The sequence below is a fragment of the Mobula hypostoma genome, chromosome 2 (genome assembly GCF_963921235.1).
Source record: "Mobula hypostoma chromosome 2, sMobHyp1.1, whole genome shotgun sequence".
In the NCBI taxonomy this organism is placed as follows: Eukaryota; Metazoa; Chordata; class Chondrichthyes; order Myliobatiformes; family Myliobatidae; genus Mobula; species Mobula hypostoma.
The window spans coordinates 133,825,523-133,844,388 of NC_086098.1; the positions used below are offsets into that span (position 1 = coordinate 133,825,523).

Below are 18,866 nucleotides of genomic sequence, written 5' to 3' on the forward strand. Positions count from 1 at the left end.
ACAAAACAAGACCCCTTCCTTCCTGCCACCAAACCACCTACCCATTCACACTCATACACACACAGATGGGCTCCAATCCCAGGACAGAATGTCTCCAGGCCTCTAACTTTCCATTCCCATCCCACACTCGCAGACATCGGGCCTCCGACACTTCAGACACGTTGACCCAGGGGCTTCTGTAATCGCACCTTCACTTCGCCGACTTCAGTCTTTGACCTTTGTGCCTCAAACTTCAGGACTCGCTGATCCAGGCCTCAAACTCTGGACTTGCGTGTGCTTCTGATCCTGGGGGCGCCACCAGCCCTGCCCTGTGGGGCCTGTCATTCACGGGGATCACTGGCCTTCTATCACGCAGCACTCTGAGCTGTTCCTCCCCTAACCTTGAACTCACCTCATCCCTTGCCCCCTAATCCCTGTGCTGACCCCCCAACCATCCATATGAATCTAAAACAACGAACAAGTAAAGTCATCACCTCGACAGACTTTGCATCTCGGCACCATTTTGTGAGGAAGGCCATCTTTGGGGTAGATCTCTTCTATTTATTTCTTTTTCACCCCTCCCCTTTCTTCTTTCAGATGCTGATTATTTGGTGTTTTATTTTTATTTGCAGCTTCGTTGAAGTGACTGCTGGTTGTCTGTGGCCCTGAATAAGAGAGCATGTACATGTTTTTATTATAGGAGCCACACTTGATCCTCTCCTCACACTTTTATTTCTCACACACAGCTCTGGTATGAACGTTACTTAATAACAGAAACAAGACCATCATACGATATCTCTGACCTTTGCAAAGCTTGATAATAACCAGTGATAATAATCATTTTCACCGATGCTTCTGAATTTGCATGTACTTGATGATGAGATTTAATTACAGTTCCTTGCGGAGCTTTTCTTGGCCTTGGGCTAACTTAGCCTAACCAAGCCTGAAACCTGAGACTTCCTGGTCACCCTACAGTACCGTACAGAAGTCCTGGGTACAGAGGTACAGCTTGGGTGCCTAAGACTTGTGCACAGTACTGTGTTTGTCCATGTTAAGCAGAGAACAAGTTTGTAAATCCGGCGGGAGTAAAAGATGTTGGGAATGGCGAGGGTAGAGCGCCACGGGAGGGGTGTGGGGCAAGGAGTGGCACAGATGCAGACACACCCGGTCCTGAGACGCCAGGCAAGGTCATTCGATTCCAAACGATTGGGTTATTGATCATTACAGAATGTCTCTCTGATGCTTCCCAACCATGATTCCCCTCTTCCCACTCTCAATCCGCATTATAGACCCAAGTCAGAATGGAGTTTATCAGCACTCACATATGACATGAAATTTGTTTTTTTCTGCAGCAGCAGCAGTATAGTGCAATATATAAAATTGCTATATATGTCTAAATTTTTGCACAGTACTGTATCTTGGCATTTGACCATGCAATGCTCATATTCACTGATCACTGGATAGCACAGATGAAACTGTTATACTAGTCATTAGAATGCAAATTTTAAAAAAATTTAAAATTTAAATTCTCTGCATTTCTCTGTTGTCACCAGATGATGAATGTTAAAGGAAAACATTTGAACCTTCGAGTATTACAAAGTCATTGAGATTCAAACCTTTTCTTCTTCAATGCAGCACAAATGAGACTCATGAACCAGCCACCTTTCCTCACAGTGGAACCTCCAAGCATCTATCACTGGCTAAGTTCTTGTCTGAGCAGTGATTTAGTACCTCCTTTTCCATACCTGCCTGGCATCTGTGAGAGAACAAAATTAGTAGTGCAGGTAAGATGCCTTCTTAGCCTGTTTGTAAGTTGCTCCATATTTTTGATCCAAAATTGACCTTGTAGTAGTTGAGAGGTGATCTTCTGTCAGGAAGTCTGTAACCAGTGGTGTTTCTCAGATCAATGCTGGGACTATTCTTAATTGTTTTATATATATATATATATGGAAAGGGACATGGAAGTCCTCCTGCAGGATTCTCTAAATGTTAATTTGCAGGTTGAGTTGTTGGTGAGGAAGGCAAACGCAATGTTAGCATTCATTTCAAGAGGATTAGAATATAAGAGCAAGAGTGTAATGCTGAGTCTTTGTTAGGCACTGGTAAGGCCTCACATGGAGTATTGTGAGAGGTTTTGGGCCCCTTGTCGTAAGGAAGGATGTGCTGACAGTGGAGAGGGTTCAGAGAAGATACACAGCAATTATTCTGGGAATGGAAGGGCTACCATATGAGGAATGTTTGATGACTCTGGGCCTGTACTCACTGGAATTTAGAAGAATGACGGGGTATCTCATTGAAACCTATCAAACAGTGAAAGGCTTCAATAGGTTGGATGTGGAGAGGATGTTTCCTCTGGTGGGGGAGTCACCTGCCAGAGGGCACAGACTCAGAATAGAGGGGTGTCCATTTGGAATGGAGATGAGTCAGAATTTCTTTAGCTAGAGAGTGGTGAATCTGTTGAATTAATTGCCGCAAGTGGCTGTGGAGCCCAAATTTTTGGGTATACTTCGGGCAGGGTTGATAGGTTTTTAATTGGTCAGGGCATGAAGGATGATGAAGAGAAGGCAGGAAATAGGAGCTGAGAGGGAAGTGGATCGGCCATGCTGAATGGTGAAGTAGACTCAATGGGTCAAATGGCCTAATTCTGCTCCTATATCATATGCTGTTATTAATAAGTTTGTTGATGACACAAAAACTGGTGGAGAAGCAAATCGCGAAGAAGGTAGTGAAAAGACACAGCAGGACATCGATCAGTTAGACAGTTACACAGAACATTGCCAGGTGGAACTTAATTCAGACAACTGAGAGGTGATCGATTGTGGGCTAGCTCAGACTAACAGGACATGCACAATAAATGGCTGAGAGCTCAGAAATATTGATGTACAAGGGACCATGGGGTACATGTTCATCGTTCCCTGAGAACGATGATGCTGGTGAATGGGATGATGAAGAAGGCATTCTGCCTGCTTGTCGTTATGGGCTGAGGCATCGAGTAGAAGTGAAAATCAAAAAAAAAGCTGCAGATGCCAGAGCTCTGAAAAAGAGCCAGCAAGTGCGGGTAATACTCAGTGGGTCAGGCCGCATCTGAGGAATTACAGCTCAGGATCATTCCTGCTAGGCTGAACGCACATGTCCTGGAAATTAATCATTCCAATCTGCATTTGACTTCTGCATTGTGAAGGAGGCCACATTGTGAACACTAAATGTCGAACACTAGATTGGAAGGTGTTCAAGTGAATCAGTGCTTCACCTGGAATGACTGTTTGTGCCCCTGGATGGTGAGAAGGGAGGAGGAGAAATCGCAAGTGTCGCATCACCTGCAGTTGCAATGGAAAATGGTGCAGGAAAGGGTTTTGTTTGTGAAACAGTGGAACAGACAAGGGAGAATACTGAAATGACTGGAAATGCTGAAATGGGAGGAAAGGAGTTAAGTCAGGTGATGGTAGTGGAAGTTGTGGAGAGTGATTCATTGTATGTGGGTTAGAAAGTGAGGACCAGGGAAATTCTATTCTTGTTTTGTGCCACAGGAAAGGGTCTGAGAGCAGGGGTGCAAGATGTGAATGAGGTATGGTCAAGGGCAATAGCAGAGAGGAAGCTACGAGTTCAGAATGAAAGAAAACATTTCAGAGGCATCTATACTGAAAGTCTCATCATCAGAGCAAATGCAACAAAGAAGCAAGAGCAGGAAGAATGGAATAGAGTATTTACAGGAAGCTGGGTGGGTTGAAGAAATAATCATGTTAGCTGTGGGATCAGTAGACTTGCAACGTGGTGTTAGAGTGGGGATGTTAAGTTGCAGATGTATAAATGATTAGACAGGCCACACTTGGAGTATTGTGTGGATTTCAGGCTACAACACTACAAGAAGGATGTTTTAGCATAAAGAGTGTCAAAGAGATTCATAAGGATTTGCCTGGAATAAGGGCTGTTTAGATTAGAGGTTTCTTTGTCCCAGTAAAACTAGGGTAATTTCTCCAAAAAAACAAAGTGAATAGAGTGCGTACAAATTAAATATATAAAATTCAGTACGATAAGTTATTGTATAATCACAAATCTGGATTGACATGGAATGACATTTCTGAAGCATGTAGTAGCCACTCTGAAACTAGCCAAAATGGAGATAGTTGGGTACTTCATAAAGCAAAATCTTGCAGATTCTGAAAATCTGAAATAAAACAAAAAGTATGTGAAGAACACTCAGCAGGTCAGATGGAGCAAGTCACACTAGTAGAGTGAGAAACGGAGTCAATATTTCAGCTCAATGACCTTTTGAATGAGAACTGTTCTACAGTTAGAGAGTATGGAATTGGGGACAGAGAGCAAAAAGTGAAGTAGATAATTTAAACATAACTACATGTGGTGAATATAGCTTCACCAAGGATGTAATCGCAGAAGGTGCTTTTTGTTGAATTCAGGAAGCACTGGGTGGATCTTGGTAGAGGAAGTAATTGGCGGATGTGATGTATGGAGTAGCTCTTCTGCTAAATTATCCATTATTTTTGTGTTGCAGAGTTTTGCGTTGTATGTACTTGGTGATGAAATGGCATTCTCCCACGAGCCATCTATGTATTTATCCAGAATCTCAGCAGGTACTAATCAAGCAGAAATTCCGTTTTCTTTCACATTTGGAACATATTCATTTCAAAGTTCGAAGTATGTTTACTGTCAAAGTAAGTGTGCTGTGTACACTCTTGAGGTTTGCCTCCCTAGAGGCAGCCACAAAACAAAGAAACCCAATAGAACCCATTAAAAAAGCAGACTGTCAAACACCCAGTTTGCAAACAAAAATGAACAAATTGTGCAAACAATAAAAAGTAAGCAAATAGCATTCAGCAAATAACGTTCACTAAAGTGATTTCACTGCCATGAAGCCAGGCAACACTGCAGCCCGTCGAGGAGCCTGCTAGTTGCAGGTCACAGCCTCGGTTCATTGCAGAGGCAAGTAAACCATTGCCGAGCAGTGAGCTGAACATCGGCTGGTGTCTCGGCTCCAGCCCTGACACCCTGACCTTCTCAATCTGGCCCAGCGCTTGAATCAGCCAAACACTGGGTCATTCCTCACACCTGGGCCTGAGTCCTAGCCCCCGAATTCGGCCCCTACCTGACCTTTCCAATCTCGTTTGTCACGTATATCAGTCAAAACATTGGCTTGTTCCTTGCTTTCGGGCCCAGACAAATAAAGCACAGTTTGTGACAGTCTGTGGATGAAGTTGACATTGCTTCCTTTGAATTACATATTATAATTAGCAACACCTCTGAATGTTCAAATGACTTTGCTAGGACAAACTAATTGCAGGCTTCCTGAACTTATTTACATTTACAATGGTACAAATTCCTTACACCTGTAGTTGATGCAGGGCAATTAACACAAACGCATGCAACCTTGTAGTCTGTGGGTCAGTATAATTTCAATTTATTGCTTGCAATTTATAATAAGAACTGAAGACTAGTCCTTGCTTGAATTAATATCTGCTTTATTCACATAACTTCAGAATACTCCCTCACATACACTCCTCTTTCCCCGGACAAACTTTAAGGAGGATATAATTAAGTAAAAATGCAGTGCACTCCCGATCCCTTCCACAATTACAAACCTATCATGTCCTTATCCCCAAGTGGCTGTCTACAAGATGAAGCAGAGATGGCAATAAAACTTCCAGAAATTTGATCACGTTGTACATTTTCGCTAACAAAAACTGAGGAGGCATGGTATGTTTAAGAAAAACCGTAACAACTCTTTTATTGTACTCCAAACTCTGAACACAAAGTGCAGTAAAAAAATACTTTATATAATTACGTAATCACTTTAACCAGCCTCTGAACGGGAACCCAACTCATTGTTGGTGGCTGTGAATTATGTGCGTTTCCATCAATTACATTACCCTACAACATCTTCTTGGATACTTGGGTCCTCTCAATGTCAACCAGTCTTTAAAATGCAGCTTTGCCATTCATTCACTTGTTCCTCCTTCCCTGCCGCCCCATTGTAATTTACATATCCTTATTTTTGCCCCTTCAGTCTCTGATAAAAGAAACTATCAGTCTCTGTGCAAGAGGTATCAGCAAGGTAACTTTGTTAGTGGGTCACAGGCAATAGCTCACACTCCATGCCATGACAGTGGATTGTCAGAATAATCTGAAAACAAGTCTCTCAGTGCCTTTGCTTGATGTACAGAAGGGTTTGGCATAATCTCTTTTTGAAAGACTGCAGGGACTTTACCCCAGTGGCACCCTTTCTGGTTGTCCTTTCAACTGCTAACCAGACCACTGATAAAACACAGCTCCTTTACTTTCACTCCCATTCAGGCTGGGGTGGGTGCCTTCAGACACTGTGTGCAATTTCTTCTCTTTCTCGGTCTGCCTTGCCATCGCGGTTGTGGAACTTGATGTCTCTGCCGAGCTTGGATTTCCCCCCCATCTATTTTCCCCAATATGTTTCTATTCTGATCTATTACTACTAATCATCTGCCTCCCAGAACCAGACTGCATTGCAAAGTATCGTTACTGTTATTCTTTAACACATCATTCACGGTTTGCTGACACGCTCTCCCTGTCGTCTGCTTTTGCGTTTCTGTTCTCTTTCATCCGCGTGTCTGCTTCCATCAGGTGTGAAACTGCAGGCTGGTGTTCGTCACTTGAATTCTCTGTAATGGCACAATTATTGGGTGGACTTGACCCCTTGTTCTGTCTGCGAGGGTGACAAGAAGGTGAGACATATGGTTTAACCTGGGTCCAGTGTTGCCACTGGCTGCCTCGCTGAGTCTGTACACAAGCACAGGTGTCATTTGTCAGAAGCACCACCTGTGGTCCCCTCCGCCTGGGAACGAGCCCTGCCTTTCCAGGCAGTTTCCTTACTATGACCTGGTCGCCTGTCTGTGGGAGGACAATCTTTTCTCTTTGTGGCTTTCTCCTCTCATCAATCTGTTGCTGCTGTTTCTCTCAGTCTCTCAACGTGTTAACCTGGTTACAGAGGTACTTCACGTCTCCGTATGATCTTTCCAAATTGGCTCCGGTAGTTTCTTCCTCCGCACGTTCAATTTCTGTAGTGTTTTGTTCTTCTGTTGCTCTTATCTCCATTACTATTTTCTGCATCTTGCTCTCCCCTTCTGGTGGGTCTTTACTTGCTGCTCCTTCTGCAGGTAGCCGTACTGCTATTAACACTTCTTGACTGTGTTTGTCCTCTGGGACCTCCTGACATGATTCCCATACATTGTCCTGTCTCCTGTCCCTGTGGGCTTTGTCTGGTCTGTGGGTCAAATGTTTGCTGTCCCAGTCTTGTCCGTTATTTCTCCTTTCCCTGAATCTATGACAGCACCTGTCTTACTTGGTGTATCTATCCACAGGGCAGTTCCTTCATTGTTTGGCACACCCAAAAATCTACAGGAAGCTTCACTCCCTTTAACTCAAAATCCTGAGGCTCACTCCTCCCTGCTCTCATTGTTTCACCCCCCTGCACTGGTAATGTAAATCACCTTTCCAGTCGTGAGCAAGGGTAGATTAGTCATCGGCACTGATGATACTCTGCCTACTAATGTCTGGCATTGCTGGCCGCGCAACAGACCTTGTATACGTCCATGAGTACTGTCATTGGAGTCTGTCACCAGCCGTTTGGCTGACCTGGATGCAGACCTCACCAGCTCTGTAATCTAGTCAGACAGGAAGACCACTGGTGTCATTTCTGCCTGTTTTAGTGAGTGACACACCTTCTCTTTTTGCCTCCAACTATGGCCCAGTAGGCTACGCTGTAACATATCATCTCCTTCACCATTCCCTGTCTAGTCCGGCAATTTCTTGCTTGGTGCCCCAGTTGCTGGCACAGACAGCAAGTCCTCTATGTCATCGCAGCAGCTGCATCCACTGAAGCCACTTTATGACTTCTCTTCCCCATCCTCTGGCCTATCTTCCCAGCCTATGATACTGTTGCGGGGTAGGTATATCCTACTGCTATCCCCAAATCTAAAACTTCCTGGTGGGCTGAGCTCAGAACTTCCTTCAGCATTTTCAGGAAAACTGGATCATCCCTCTCTGGATTGTCCAACCAAGTATTCCTCATATGTTCAATATTTACACTCTGCATAATCCATAGCAGGCTCATCAACTCTCTGAACCAATGACATTATCATTCTGCTGTTACTCCCATCTCCCCCCCCAGTAGCTGCCTCACTTCCCCCTTAAAGAGGTGGAACTGCTCCTCATTATTGGTATTCCCATTAGTTGCCTATGTACCATCCTGCTCTCCCAGGGCCATACAATCCATCCCACATATACCTCAGCCTTTTTGCTTTCACCAACACGTGTATATCTTTTGGGTGCATCTGGTGAATTTCAATCGCTTCCTCAAGTTTGTGCCAGAATTCTGATTTCCCACAAGCAACTTTAAAGGAGGGCAGCCCAGCCAAAATGCTGTGCTTCTCCCCAGGGCTGAAGGGCTGGTGAATGGTAGTAATCAGGCTGAAGGGCTGGTTTGAGGTCGTCAGGATTTTCAATCTGAACTCAATAGGTGCCGTCCCAAAAGATGCGCTATATCTGGGTGTAGCCTCTCCCTCAAATATTTCCACAATAATTCCCATATTAAGCAAAATATAAATGTTGGATAAAAATTAGACAGTACATACTTAAAACCACAGAGTGTGTACTCTACAATCTTCCACTTATGTGCTGCTGAACTTATGATGCCCGTTCTAATCCTTACCATATAAGGGTCTGTTACTCCCATCAAGTTTAGAACTTATTCTTAAAGCACATAAACACACTTGCAAACTAGTATACTACTACAGAGTCTCCCGAAAGAGTATACATGCATCTCTCTAGTGATCTGAATGGCCGGTGACCACCTTTCACACCTTCTGGCTCTGTCTCACCAAGCTACCCAAACCTTGGTGATGGCTGGTCCCCTGCACAAACATAATGAATACACACTTTTACATCCAGCACTTCAGATCCCTGTCATGTTCTTTGATACCTTATGATCCCCCGTGCTCGTCGTTGACCTGAACAGATCCAAGTGTGGGTGCGACTTTTAAAAGTACTCACCCCCCCCCCCCCAGACTGCTTAGGTCACTGGCCACACAGTGGGTCACGAGCGTATCCTGGTCGAGCACCCAAATGTGATCGAAGACACCGGAGAGCCACTGAAGCTAGGGGTATGGAAGGCTTTGTTCATCACAATAGGCAAACATTTTTCTGGAGATACTTCTGGTAGAGGCTCACAAACCCAAAAGTACACATTATTATACTCTTAAGATCAATGGCCGGAGCATGAAGGGATACAGGGAGAAGACAGGAGATTGGACTGAAAGGGAATGGATTAGCCATGATGAAAGCCAGAGCAGACTCGATGGGCCAAATGGCTGGATTCTGCTCCTATGTCTTTATGGTCTTAATACAGTTTCTAAAGTTACAATGACATTGTTTACTTCAAAACTTTGGGTTAATGATGCTTTTGAATTACAGTGGGATATACCTCTGAATGTTCAGATAGCTTTGCTGGGACAAGCTAGTTGCAGGTTCCTTCAACCCATAGTTGATAGAGGGCTATTAACACAACTCCATTGTCTTAACATTGGCTAATGCATGCACAGTCTCTTAGCCTGTGTGCCAGTTTAACTTCAGTTTATTATTTGTAATTTACTGGTTCTTGCTTGAATTAATATTTGCTACATTCACATAACTCCAGAATACTCCCTAACATACTCTCCTTTTGGCCCCTGGACAGAAATCTGTCCCAGAAAGACCAAACTTTGAGGATCTAATTAAGTAGGCCAGCAAAAGTGCCCTCCGCTTCTGATCCCTTCCCCAATTACTAACTTGTAATGCCCCTATGTGCATCTACATGTATGCCATCACCCCTAACTGGCTGTCTACAAGACGAAACAGAGACGGCAACTTTCCAGAATTTTGATCACATCCTCTTTCTGGATACTTTTGTCTGCTCAATGTCAAACAGTCTTTAAAATGCAGCTTTGTCATTCTTGTGTTTGTTGCCTCCCTTCCTGCTGGCTCATTGCACTTTACATTCCTTACCTTCGGCCTTTCAGTCTCTGATAACTGAAACTATGAAGCGTGGCTGTTGGTAGTTATTCTGTAGCCTGGGGGCATCAGCAAGGTAACCTTGTTTCAAGGTCACAGGCAAAAGCTCATACCATGACAGTAGATTTTAAAATAATCTGACCTGTCTCTCAGTCCCTTTGATTGAAGTACAGAGGGGTTTAGGGTTGTCTCTATTTGAATGGCTGCAGTGACCTCACCCCAGTGTCACCCTCTCTTGGTTTGTCCTTTTGATCACTGGAATGACCACTGTAAAGACCCAGCCTATTTGCTTTCACTCTCATTCAGTCTGAGATGGTTGCCTTCAGACACTGTGTGCAATTTCTTCTCTTTCTCCAAAATATGCCCTAATATAGGCTATTTCTTTTTAGTTATTCTACTAACCCCCCCAGCCCCATCCAACCTTAATCCATTTCCTTCTGCAGTTCACTGTGATTGGGTAAATGTTTACACTGGAGAAAGCAAAGGGCAGTTGATGAGTTGGTCTGTTGAGCCTCACAGTCCAATTCTGAGTATTTGCACATGGGAGTAACCACCTCAAGAACTAGAAATGAGTATGTTAGATGCAGTTGTAAGATAATTAGTTGTGTTGAAACTATGCTCAGACATTTTTGTGGTGAAGAATGTTTCTTGAAATCCACTTATTATTAAAGCCTGCAAGAACAGTAAGGAATGTGAACCAAAAAAAGGGAATTCATTGTGGAGTTGCCTCTTAAGATGTCATGTGCAGAGAATATACATTCTGCTTTTAAGTTAATCACTTCAGTGCTGTGTTCCAGCAGTATGAATTGCAGCTTTGATTACTCCTTACACTCTCAAATGAATAGTAATTTAGAGGTATAAATTGGAAACAGTGAATTCAACAGAGTAACCTAACTGTTTACAGAAGTTTTCCAAGCTCGCTACTTTAAAGTACTGAATGTAAGACCATAAGATATAGAAGCAGAATTAGACCATTTGGCCCATCAAGTCTGCTGCACTATTTCATCGTGGCTTATCCATTCTAACCCTCAACCACAATCTCCTGTCTTCTCCCCGTACCCAATCATGCCCTGACCAATCAAGAATCTATCAATCTCTGCCTTAAATATACATGAAGACTTGGCCTCCACAGCTGCCTATGGCAGCAAAGTCCACAGATTCACCACTCTCTGGCTAAAGAAATTCCTCCTCATCTCCATTCTAAAAGTAAGCCCCTCTATTCTGAGGCTATGTCCTCTGGTCTTAGATTCTCCCACTATAGAAAACTTCCTCTTCACATCCACTCTATCAAGGCCTTTCACCATTTGATAGGTTTCAATGAGGTTACCCTTCGTTCTTCTAAATTCTAGTGAATACAGGCCCAGAGCCATCAAACACTCTTCATATGACAAGCCATTCAATCCTGGAATCATTTTTGTGAACCTCCTGTGAACCCCCTCCAGTTTCAGCACATTGATGAGTTCAGGGCCACCACTTCATTCTGTCCTACAAAAGCAAAAGTGAGGGGAAAATTAATTGCAAGCACTTAAGTTTGAATGATCTGTCTAAGATAGAAGTTCTGTAAGAGTTGCCAACAAGAAGACAAGCCATAAAGACATGACATTTTCTTGCACTGTCTTAACTTCGGGTTCCCTGGAACAATTTCAAAGACAGCAAGAAAGCGTTCCTGTGTTCAGCTTAATGTTTACCTGCTGATCATCACCGCTGTCTGTTATCTAATTAATATTCATGTTACCTTGGTTTAAGCACAATGGTTTCCTATATTTTTATGCTAGGAGAGTGATTACAGTGCAATATATCTTGTAGCGTTTGGAACAGTTAAAAATATGTCAATGTAATATTGTTTACTTTTGACCCTCTTTTCCTTCCCTCCTTCCTTTCATCCATTCCTTTCCTTTCCATATATACAATTTGGCATGGGTTAATGAATAGTTTCCCTGAGTCATGTACTGTATGCCTGCATTTTATTTCTCTTTATCTGCTTTCTTTAAACTAATGGGAGCGAGGCTAAGTTCTGACACAATTATTCTCAATTATTCTGCAGGGCAAAGAAAGCAGCAAGCGGAGGGAGACAGTAAAAGGTATCCGACCTCTGTTTTCTTCTGCTCGTTTTACTGAAGGCTACTGCACAGCTCTTGCCTTATTTTACATTTCCTATATTCTTTCTCCTCTCAGGCTCAGTTTGAATCCGTGCAGTTTATCCACCACCTTAGCTGCAAAACTGGTGGTTTCACTGACAAACCGAGGTGAGCTTCCAAGACCGATATTTCACTTTGCTTATTGGATCAGCTGTGGCCAGTTTGTGCCAGTCACCAGGATGGGCGGGAACAGTGACCATTGTTTTCTTCCATGGCGGAAGCACAGAGCAGTAGTTGGACAATTAGAGCCAGTATCCAATTTTTGTCAATGCCATTTGTACTAATTTACATGTTGACTTCCACCTTGTCATCTTGTTTGGGGAATGCCATGAGAAATCTTGGGAGTTGGATGGCTGAAATGACAGAACCATGCAGCACAAGAGAAGGCTCTTTGATCCTTTTTGCCTGTGCTAGCTCGTTGAAACTAATCATGTTCACACCTCATAGCACTAGAACAATTTCCTTTTTGGGTATCTAATTTATAATGTGGATATTAAATCTATTTCTGTCCCTTTTCAAGCAATAATTAAAACCCCATCAAATGTGGATTTATTTATGTTTATAATTTACATCGTACTGAGTTTGTTTTAACTAGACCTACTCTTTCTTCTTCCGAAGGCGTTGACACCTTCCGGGACAATTTAGTTGGTACAGGGCTTCCTCACATAGCAGAGATGGCTGTAATTCACATGCAAGCAGAGTGCTGGTCACGTTCACTGTTATCGCCATTTCCATTCTGCCAGATCTACACTAATTTACAAATACTTCCCACCCCTGTTTCCAGTGCATGAAGTTGAGATTTTTGGTTTTAGCGGCAAACAGGGTTTAAATTAGGGTGTTGCCTCTCTGTGTTGCTCAATTTACCAATGAAGAAGCTTGCTGAGCCATTAGGTGTGGCCCCCATCACTTTCTGTGGTATGTTGGGGAGGTGCTGAGTTTCACCAATCCCTCAAATGAAAAATATTGTAGTCGGTTAGGCTTCAAAGGGAAATGGAGGTGTGCGATAAACCAGCTGTTTAATTATTCATAATCTTTGTGAAGGAACATTATCCTGCATTAATATCCCCCTGTTATATTACTTTTCTAGGGTTTACCTTGAAGGATTTGGAATCTGTTCCCTTTGGGGTCGCACTCCCTATACGGAATGCTATTTATCACTGCCGGGAGCAGCCTTCCTCGGATTGGTCTGAAGCTGCGTGTTCACTAATTGGACGACAGGATCTTTCCAAACAGGCACACGAAGGAAAACTACACAAGACAAAATCTGTAGGTTCATTCTAAGTTATCCAGGAGCCTGAGCTGTAGGAATGGTAGCTTCTCGTGTTTAACTTCAACTTTAATAGCATGCCTCTAAGACCCAGATGTTGAAGTTACACGGAAGTTCATAAACAAATTGGTAGTATTTCTTGAAAATCTGCCAGAAATATCTAAAATAGTAGTAGAACCTGAGGTGCAAGGGATTTTAACTTGGCAAATAAATTGTGGTATAGATGGAGTCCTGGATTTGATGAGATCAAGGTAGCAAGGAGAGAGGTCAATGTAATGAGAAGAGGCAGGTGTGAGAGAGAGAGAGAATGGTAATGCTTCAGGTCATTAACATTCATCCACATAAACACGTGATGAGCCCAAGGGAGTTGAAAGTGCCTACCAAGTATAGTAGATGGACCCTAAATCTTGTAATCTAGTAATCCTTGATTTGTAAATCTTGTACATCTTGTTTTTAAAGTAACTTATTTTTTATTCTTTCTTACTTTTCTTGTAATATTTGTATATCTGTGCTTATAATGCTACTGTGACACTGTAATTTCCTTTGGGATCAATAAGGTATCTAATACATGGAAAATCAATATCCCTTGCTGTTCTGTTGGAGACAGTGACTGTATCAAAATATAACAGGTTAGCATTGATGTTTGCAGCCACTGTGAATGGAACAATTGATCAATCCGATGCAATAATACCTGAAATAACGGAAACACTGCACTGGTGTATGTGCAAACTGCCAATGTAGAAGTTATTTGCATAAAGAAAACTTGTTACACTCATAAACAACAGGAATTCTGCAGATGCTGGAAATTCAAGCAACACACATCAAAGTTGCTGGTGAACGCAGCAGGCCAGGCAGCATCTATAGGAAGAGGCGCAGTCGACGTTTCAGGCCGAGACCCTTCGTCAGGACTAACTGAAGGAAGAGTGAGTAAGGGATTTGAAAGCTGGAGGGGGAGGGGGAGATGCAAAATGATAGGAGAAGACAGGAGGGGGAAGGATAGAGCCGAGAGCTGGACAGGTGATAGGCAAAAGGGGATACGAGAGGATCATGGGACAGGAGGTCCGGGAAGAAAGACGGGGGGGGTGACCCAGAGGATGGGCAAGAGGTATATTCAGAGGGACAGAGGGAGAAAAAGGAGAGTGAGAGAAAGAATGTGTGCATAAAAAAGAGTAACAGATGGGGTACGAGGGGGAGGTGGGGCCTAGCGGAAGTTAGAGAAGTCAATGTTCATGCCATCAGGTTGGAGGCTACCCATACGGAATATAAGGTGTTGTTCCTCCAACCTGAGTGTGGCTTCATCTTTACAGTAGAGGAGGCCGTGGATAGACATGTCAGAATGGGAATGGGATGTGGAATTAAAATGTGTGGCCACTGGGAGATCCTGCTTTCTCTGGCGGACAGAGCGTAGATGTTCAGCAAAGCGGTCTCCCAGTCTGCGTCGGGTCTCACCAGTATATAAAAGGCCACATCGGGAGCACCGGACGCAGTATATCACCCCAGTCGACTCACAGGTGAAGTGATGCCTCACCTGGAAGGACTGTTTGGGGCCCTGAATGGTGGTAAGGGAGGAAGTGTAAGGGCATGTGTAGCACTTGTTCCGCTTACACGGATAAGTGCCAGGAGGGAGATCAGTGGGGAGGGATGGGGGGGACGAATGGACAAGGGAGTTGTGTAGGGAGCGATCCCTGCGGAATGCAGAGAGAGGGGGGAAGGGAAAGATGTGCTTAGTGGTGGGATCCCGTTGGAGGTGGCGGAAGTTATGGAGAATAATATGTTGGACCCGGAGGCTGGTGGGGTGGTAGGTGAGGACCAGGGGAACCCTATTCCTAGTGGGGTGGTGGGAGGATGGAGTGAGAGCAGATGTACGTGAAATGGGGGAGATGCGTTTAAGAGCAGAGTTGATAGTGGAGGAAGGGAAGCCCCTTTCTTTAAAAAATGAAGACATCTCGTGCCACTCAGTTTATGGGCAGATTTGCAGCTCCTACTTGTCATCTATCATTTTTTCCACTTTCTGTATTCCCCCTCTTTTTTAAATTCCCTTTCTGTCCATGAAAGCACAAATTCCTGGCCAGGGTACAGTTCCGTACTCAGTTGCCTGTACGATTCACAGATGCAGTCTCATATTTTACTATGGCCAAATCAATTAAGAGGGAAGTGAGGAGGATTCTTTTTTTTTAAAGAGGATTGAGAGTCCTTGAAAATGACTCAGAGTTCCAGGGAGCTGCGGAAGTTGTGTCCTTCAGGAAATAGAAGTTTAGGTCTGCAGAAGAGCTAAAGGTTATGTGGACAATGCCAGCATCAGATGAGCCTGGAGCAGTGTATAGCCTATTCCTACTCTTATACCTTACATTCTTATCAGAAAGTTTAGATACAGATCCAGCAAGCAATTAGGAAACAAAATTCATTGCAGTTAAAATTTGATATATGAGATGCCTTGTTTTAATTATTCAGAGGCCACATGGAAAAATGTATCTTTTTAGGCAGTTCTTCAGGTTTGAGGGTGACTTGAAATATTTTTAACTATTTTGATCTCCCGACCTTAGATACAGTACACCTGGGATTGGGAATAGATAGGGCTGGACTGAGGTTAAAGAGAGACTAAGCACTCTAGGTCTGTACCCTGTTGAGTTCTGAAGAATGAGGTGATGTTCATAAAATATATAGAATTCTGAAAGGTTGACAGGATCAGTGGAGAGGCTTTTGCATTCCCAGCTGCCCTGTTCAATGTCAAAGTAAATTTATTATTAAAGTACCATGTACTATCTTGAGATGTAACTTCTTGCAGAAAAATAAAGAAATAAAAGAGAATTAATGGAAAAAAAACTATACATAAACAAAGCAGGCCAGGCAGCATCTCTAGGAAGAGGTACAGTCGACGTTTCGGGCCGAGACCCTTTGTCAGGACTGCAACTTTTATGTGTGTTGCTTGAAATTCCAGCATCTGCAGATTTCCTCGTGTTTGCATACATAAACAAAGTCTGCTAAACAACTAATGTACAAAAGAAGGTGAAATGTACAAATAAAAGAAATACACATGGTGCTGAGAATGTGAGGAATATTGGAACCAGGATTCATAGTCTCAAAGTAAAGAATCAGACCATTTGGGACAGAATTGAGGCGGAAATTCTGCACTGAGAGGGCAATAGATATGTGGCACTCTACCAAAGTTACTGACCATATTCAAGACAGAAATCAATAGCTTTTTAGTTATTTGGAGAAGCTGGAGATTTGATGTCAGGGCTGGAAAGTATCACCTTGCTCCTCTGACACTGTATCCTGTATTGCCAAACAATACGTGGTTCTGCCTTGTACTTGTAGAGCAGGCACGACTGAAAATTCATTTGGAACAAGAGTATTTGTCACTTAACCAAATCCACTGAGGCTGATTGTAAATTTGCCACAGTCCCATACCAGTGACAAAAGAAATCCATCTGATCAGCATAATCCTTTGTAAACCCTTGTGTCATTGTGGGCCTGGAAATTTACCTTTGTTGAAATTTGTGGAAGGCACAGCTGATTCTGGTTTTGTTTGCAGGCGATCGGACACCTGCTAGTATCCGATGGAACTTCTGGAAACGAACCTGAGGAGGAGGAAGACGGAATGAATGACATGAATCAGGATTTGATGTCCTTAATCTGGAATGAAGATTTGCGTGTTCAGGAAGTCCGACGTCTCCTTCAAAGCACACATCCCGTGCGAGTTAATGTTGTGCAGATGCCGGAAGTGAGTGACCACGAGTTCATTGAGGAAAAGGAAAACAGGTAAAGAAAACCCCACATAATAGTGGTGTAGCGGTTAGAGCTGCTACCATACTAGGCTTGACTACGAATTCACGATCTCCCAATCAACATTGTCAAGACCCTTGCATTGCGCTTTTTTTGTATTCTGCATTCTGCTTTCTTTTTACTATCATGATCTACCTGGATGGCACGTAAACAGAAGATTTTCACTCTTATCTCAGTACATTCGGCAATAATGAACCAATACCAGTCCTGTGGAGATCACAGAACCTCCTTGTGACTGTATGGGTTTCCCACAGGCTTCCTCTCTCATCCCATGACTCATGTACAGAGTGTCATACAGTCATGTAGCGCAGAACCAAGGCCTGATGTCGACCAAGTTCACACCCACAATCAACTGGATGCCATTCTTGACATGGATGCCATTGCCCTGCAGAAGGTCGGGGGGGCACCAGGGGTTACGACCTGGTGCCAGGCTGCCAGGGTGGGAGTCAGTTTGATCACCATTGACCTTGTACCATAAGGAATTCTCAAGGCTGGGGAAAGCTGTGCATTCCAAATAATGGAGTAGAAACCAGCCTCCATCATATTTCATAGGAGGTGATGAAATGGACTAGTGTCTGGGTGGTCTGCCAGCATGTCGAACAAGAGCAGCCAGGCCCCTTCACAATGCTAAGGCTGGGCACCTCACAGTCAGCATTTCCACATCAGCTTTGGGGCAATTCATTGCTACAGGGATGGCAATAAGGGCGTTGGTTCATGAGGTAACATGGAAGGCAAGGGTTCCTGCCAGGTTCTGAACTTTCAGTGCTATTGTATTGCAGCTCTAGAAAATGTTATTTGGCTAAACCCTAAAGAGGCAATTCAGCACCAATTCCACTTGTGACACGAGACTTCCTATAGAAATCAGGAGCAGAAATCTTAACATAGATCAGGGATTCCCAAACTTTTTTTTGATGCCATAGACCCCTACCATTAATGGAGGGCTGCAAGGACCCCCGTTCGGGAACCCTTAGCATAGATGAGCAGATAGGTATCTGTGTGGCTCAATTTCTGATTGATTCTTTGAAGTCAATGTAATTTTAGTCTGAACCTTGTTTTGACTGATCTATTTACTTTCTGTGGTTTGGGCAGGGCTCTGACATAATACACACCTCACTCTGGCCGTTTGTTGAATTCCAGTAAACAGGAAATTGCTGTTCTGCCCTTCTGTTCACTTCATTTTGACTCCAAAATATTCCTGGTGGATATTTTGGTATTTTCTTATCTCTTTGCTTCTGCCCCCAAACCTTAGGATAACATCTGTGTTCTGATCGAACCATTTCAAGAAAAAGAAGCTCGTCTTTTATATTGCACTATTTTTTACATTTTCATGCACTTTTGCACCAATGTTGTGCATCATTTATGTAACTACTTTTTGTCTACTTTTGAAGCCATGTCCAATTAAAATTTATTTGTTTTTAATTTGGTCAAGATTATCATTGGAATGAAATAGGATTGAGAAGTAACTCAGCAGTGACAGAGTGGCAGAATAGGCCTGAGGAACAAGATGGTTCACTTCTCTTCCTGTGTTCTTTTCTCCACACACCACCACCTGGGTTTGTCTCCACCAATTGATCAAAAGGCAGTGTACATTCAGAGATCAAGTTTGAAACTAATGGATACTCATTCACTGAAGCGTATGAGACGACATGCTCTATATGTAGGGTTGC

At 43.3% G+C, this 18,866-nt stretch overlaps 1 protein-coding gene across 3 annotated transcripts in view; it reads left to right on the plus strand.

Annotated features, from left to right (window-relative positions):
* Window positions 1-18,866, plus strand: part of anapc1 (anaphase promoting complex subunit 1) — a 243,904-nt gene that overhangs the window by 95,601 nt on the left and 129,437 nt on the right. For all 3 annotated transcript variants that reach the window (XM_063040702.1, XM_063040703.1, XM_063040704.1), the window contains 6 exons: window positions 1,615-1,763; window positions 4,490-4,568; window positions 12,053-12,089; window positions 12,184-12,254; window positions 13,234-13,412; window positions 16,949-17,175. In XM_063040702.1, the coding sequence (XP_062896772.1) occupies window positions 1,615-1,763; window positions 4,490-4,568; window positions 12,053-12,089; window positions 12,184-12,254; window positions 13,234-13,412; window positions 16,949-17,175 (742 nt within the window). The remainder of the gene's footprint in view (window positions 1-1,614; window positions 1,764-4,489; window positions 4,569-12,052; window positions 12,090-12,183; window positions 12,255-13,233; window positions 13,413-16,948; window positions 17,176-18,866) is intronic.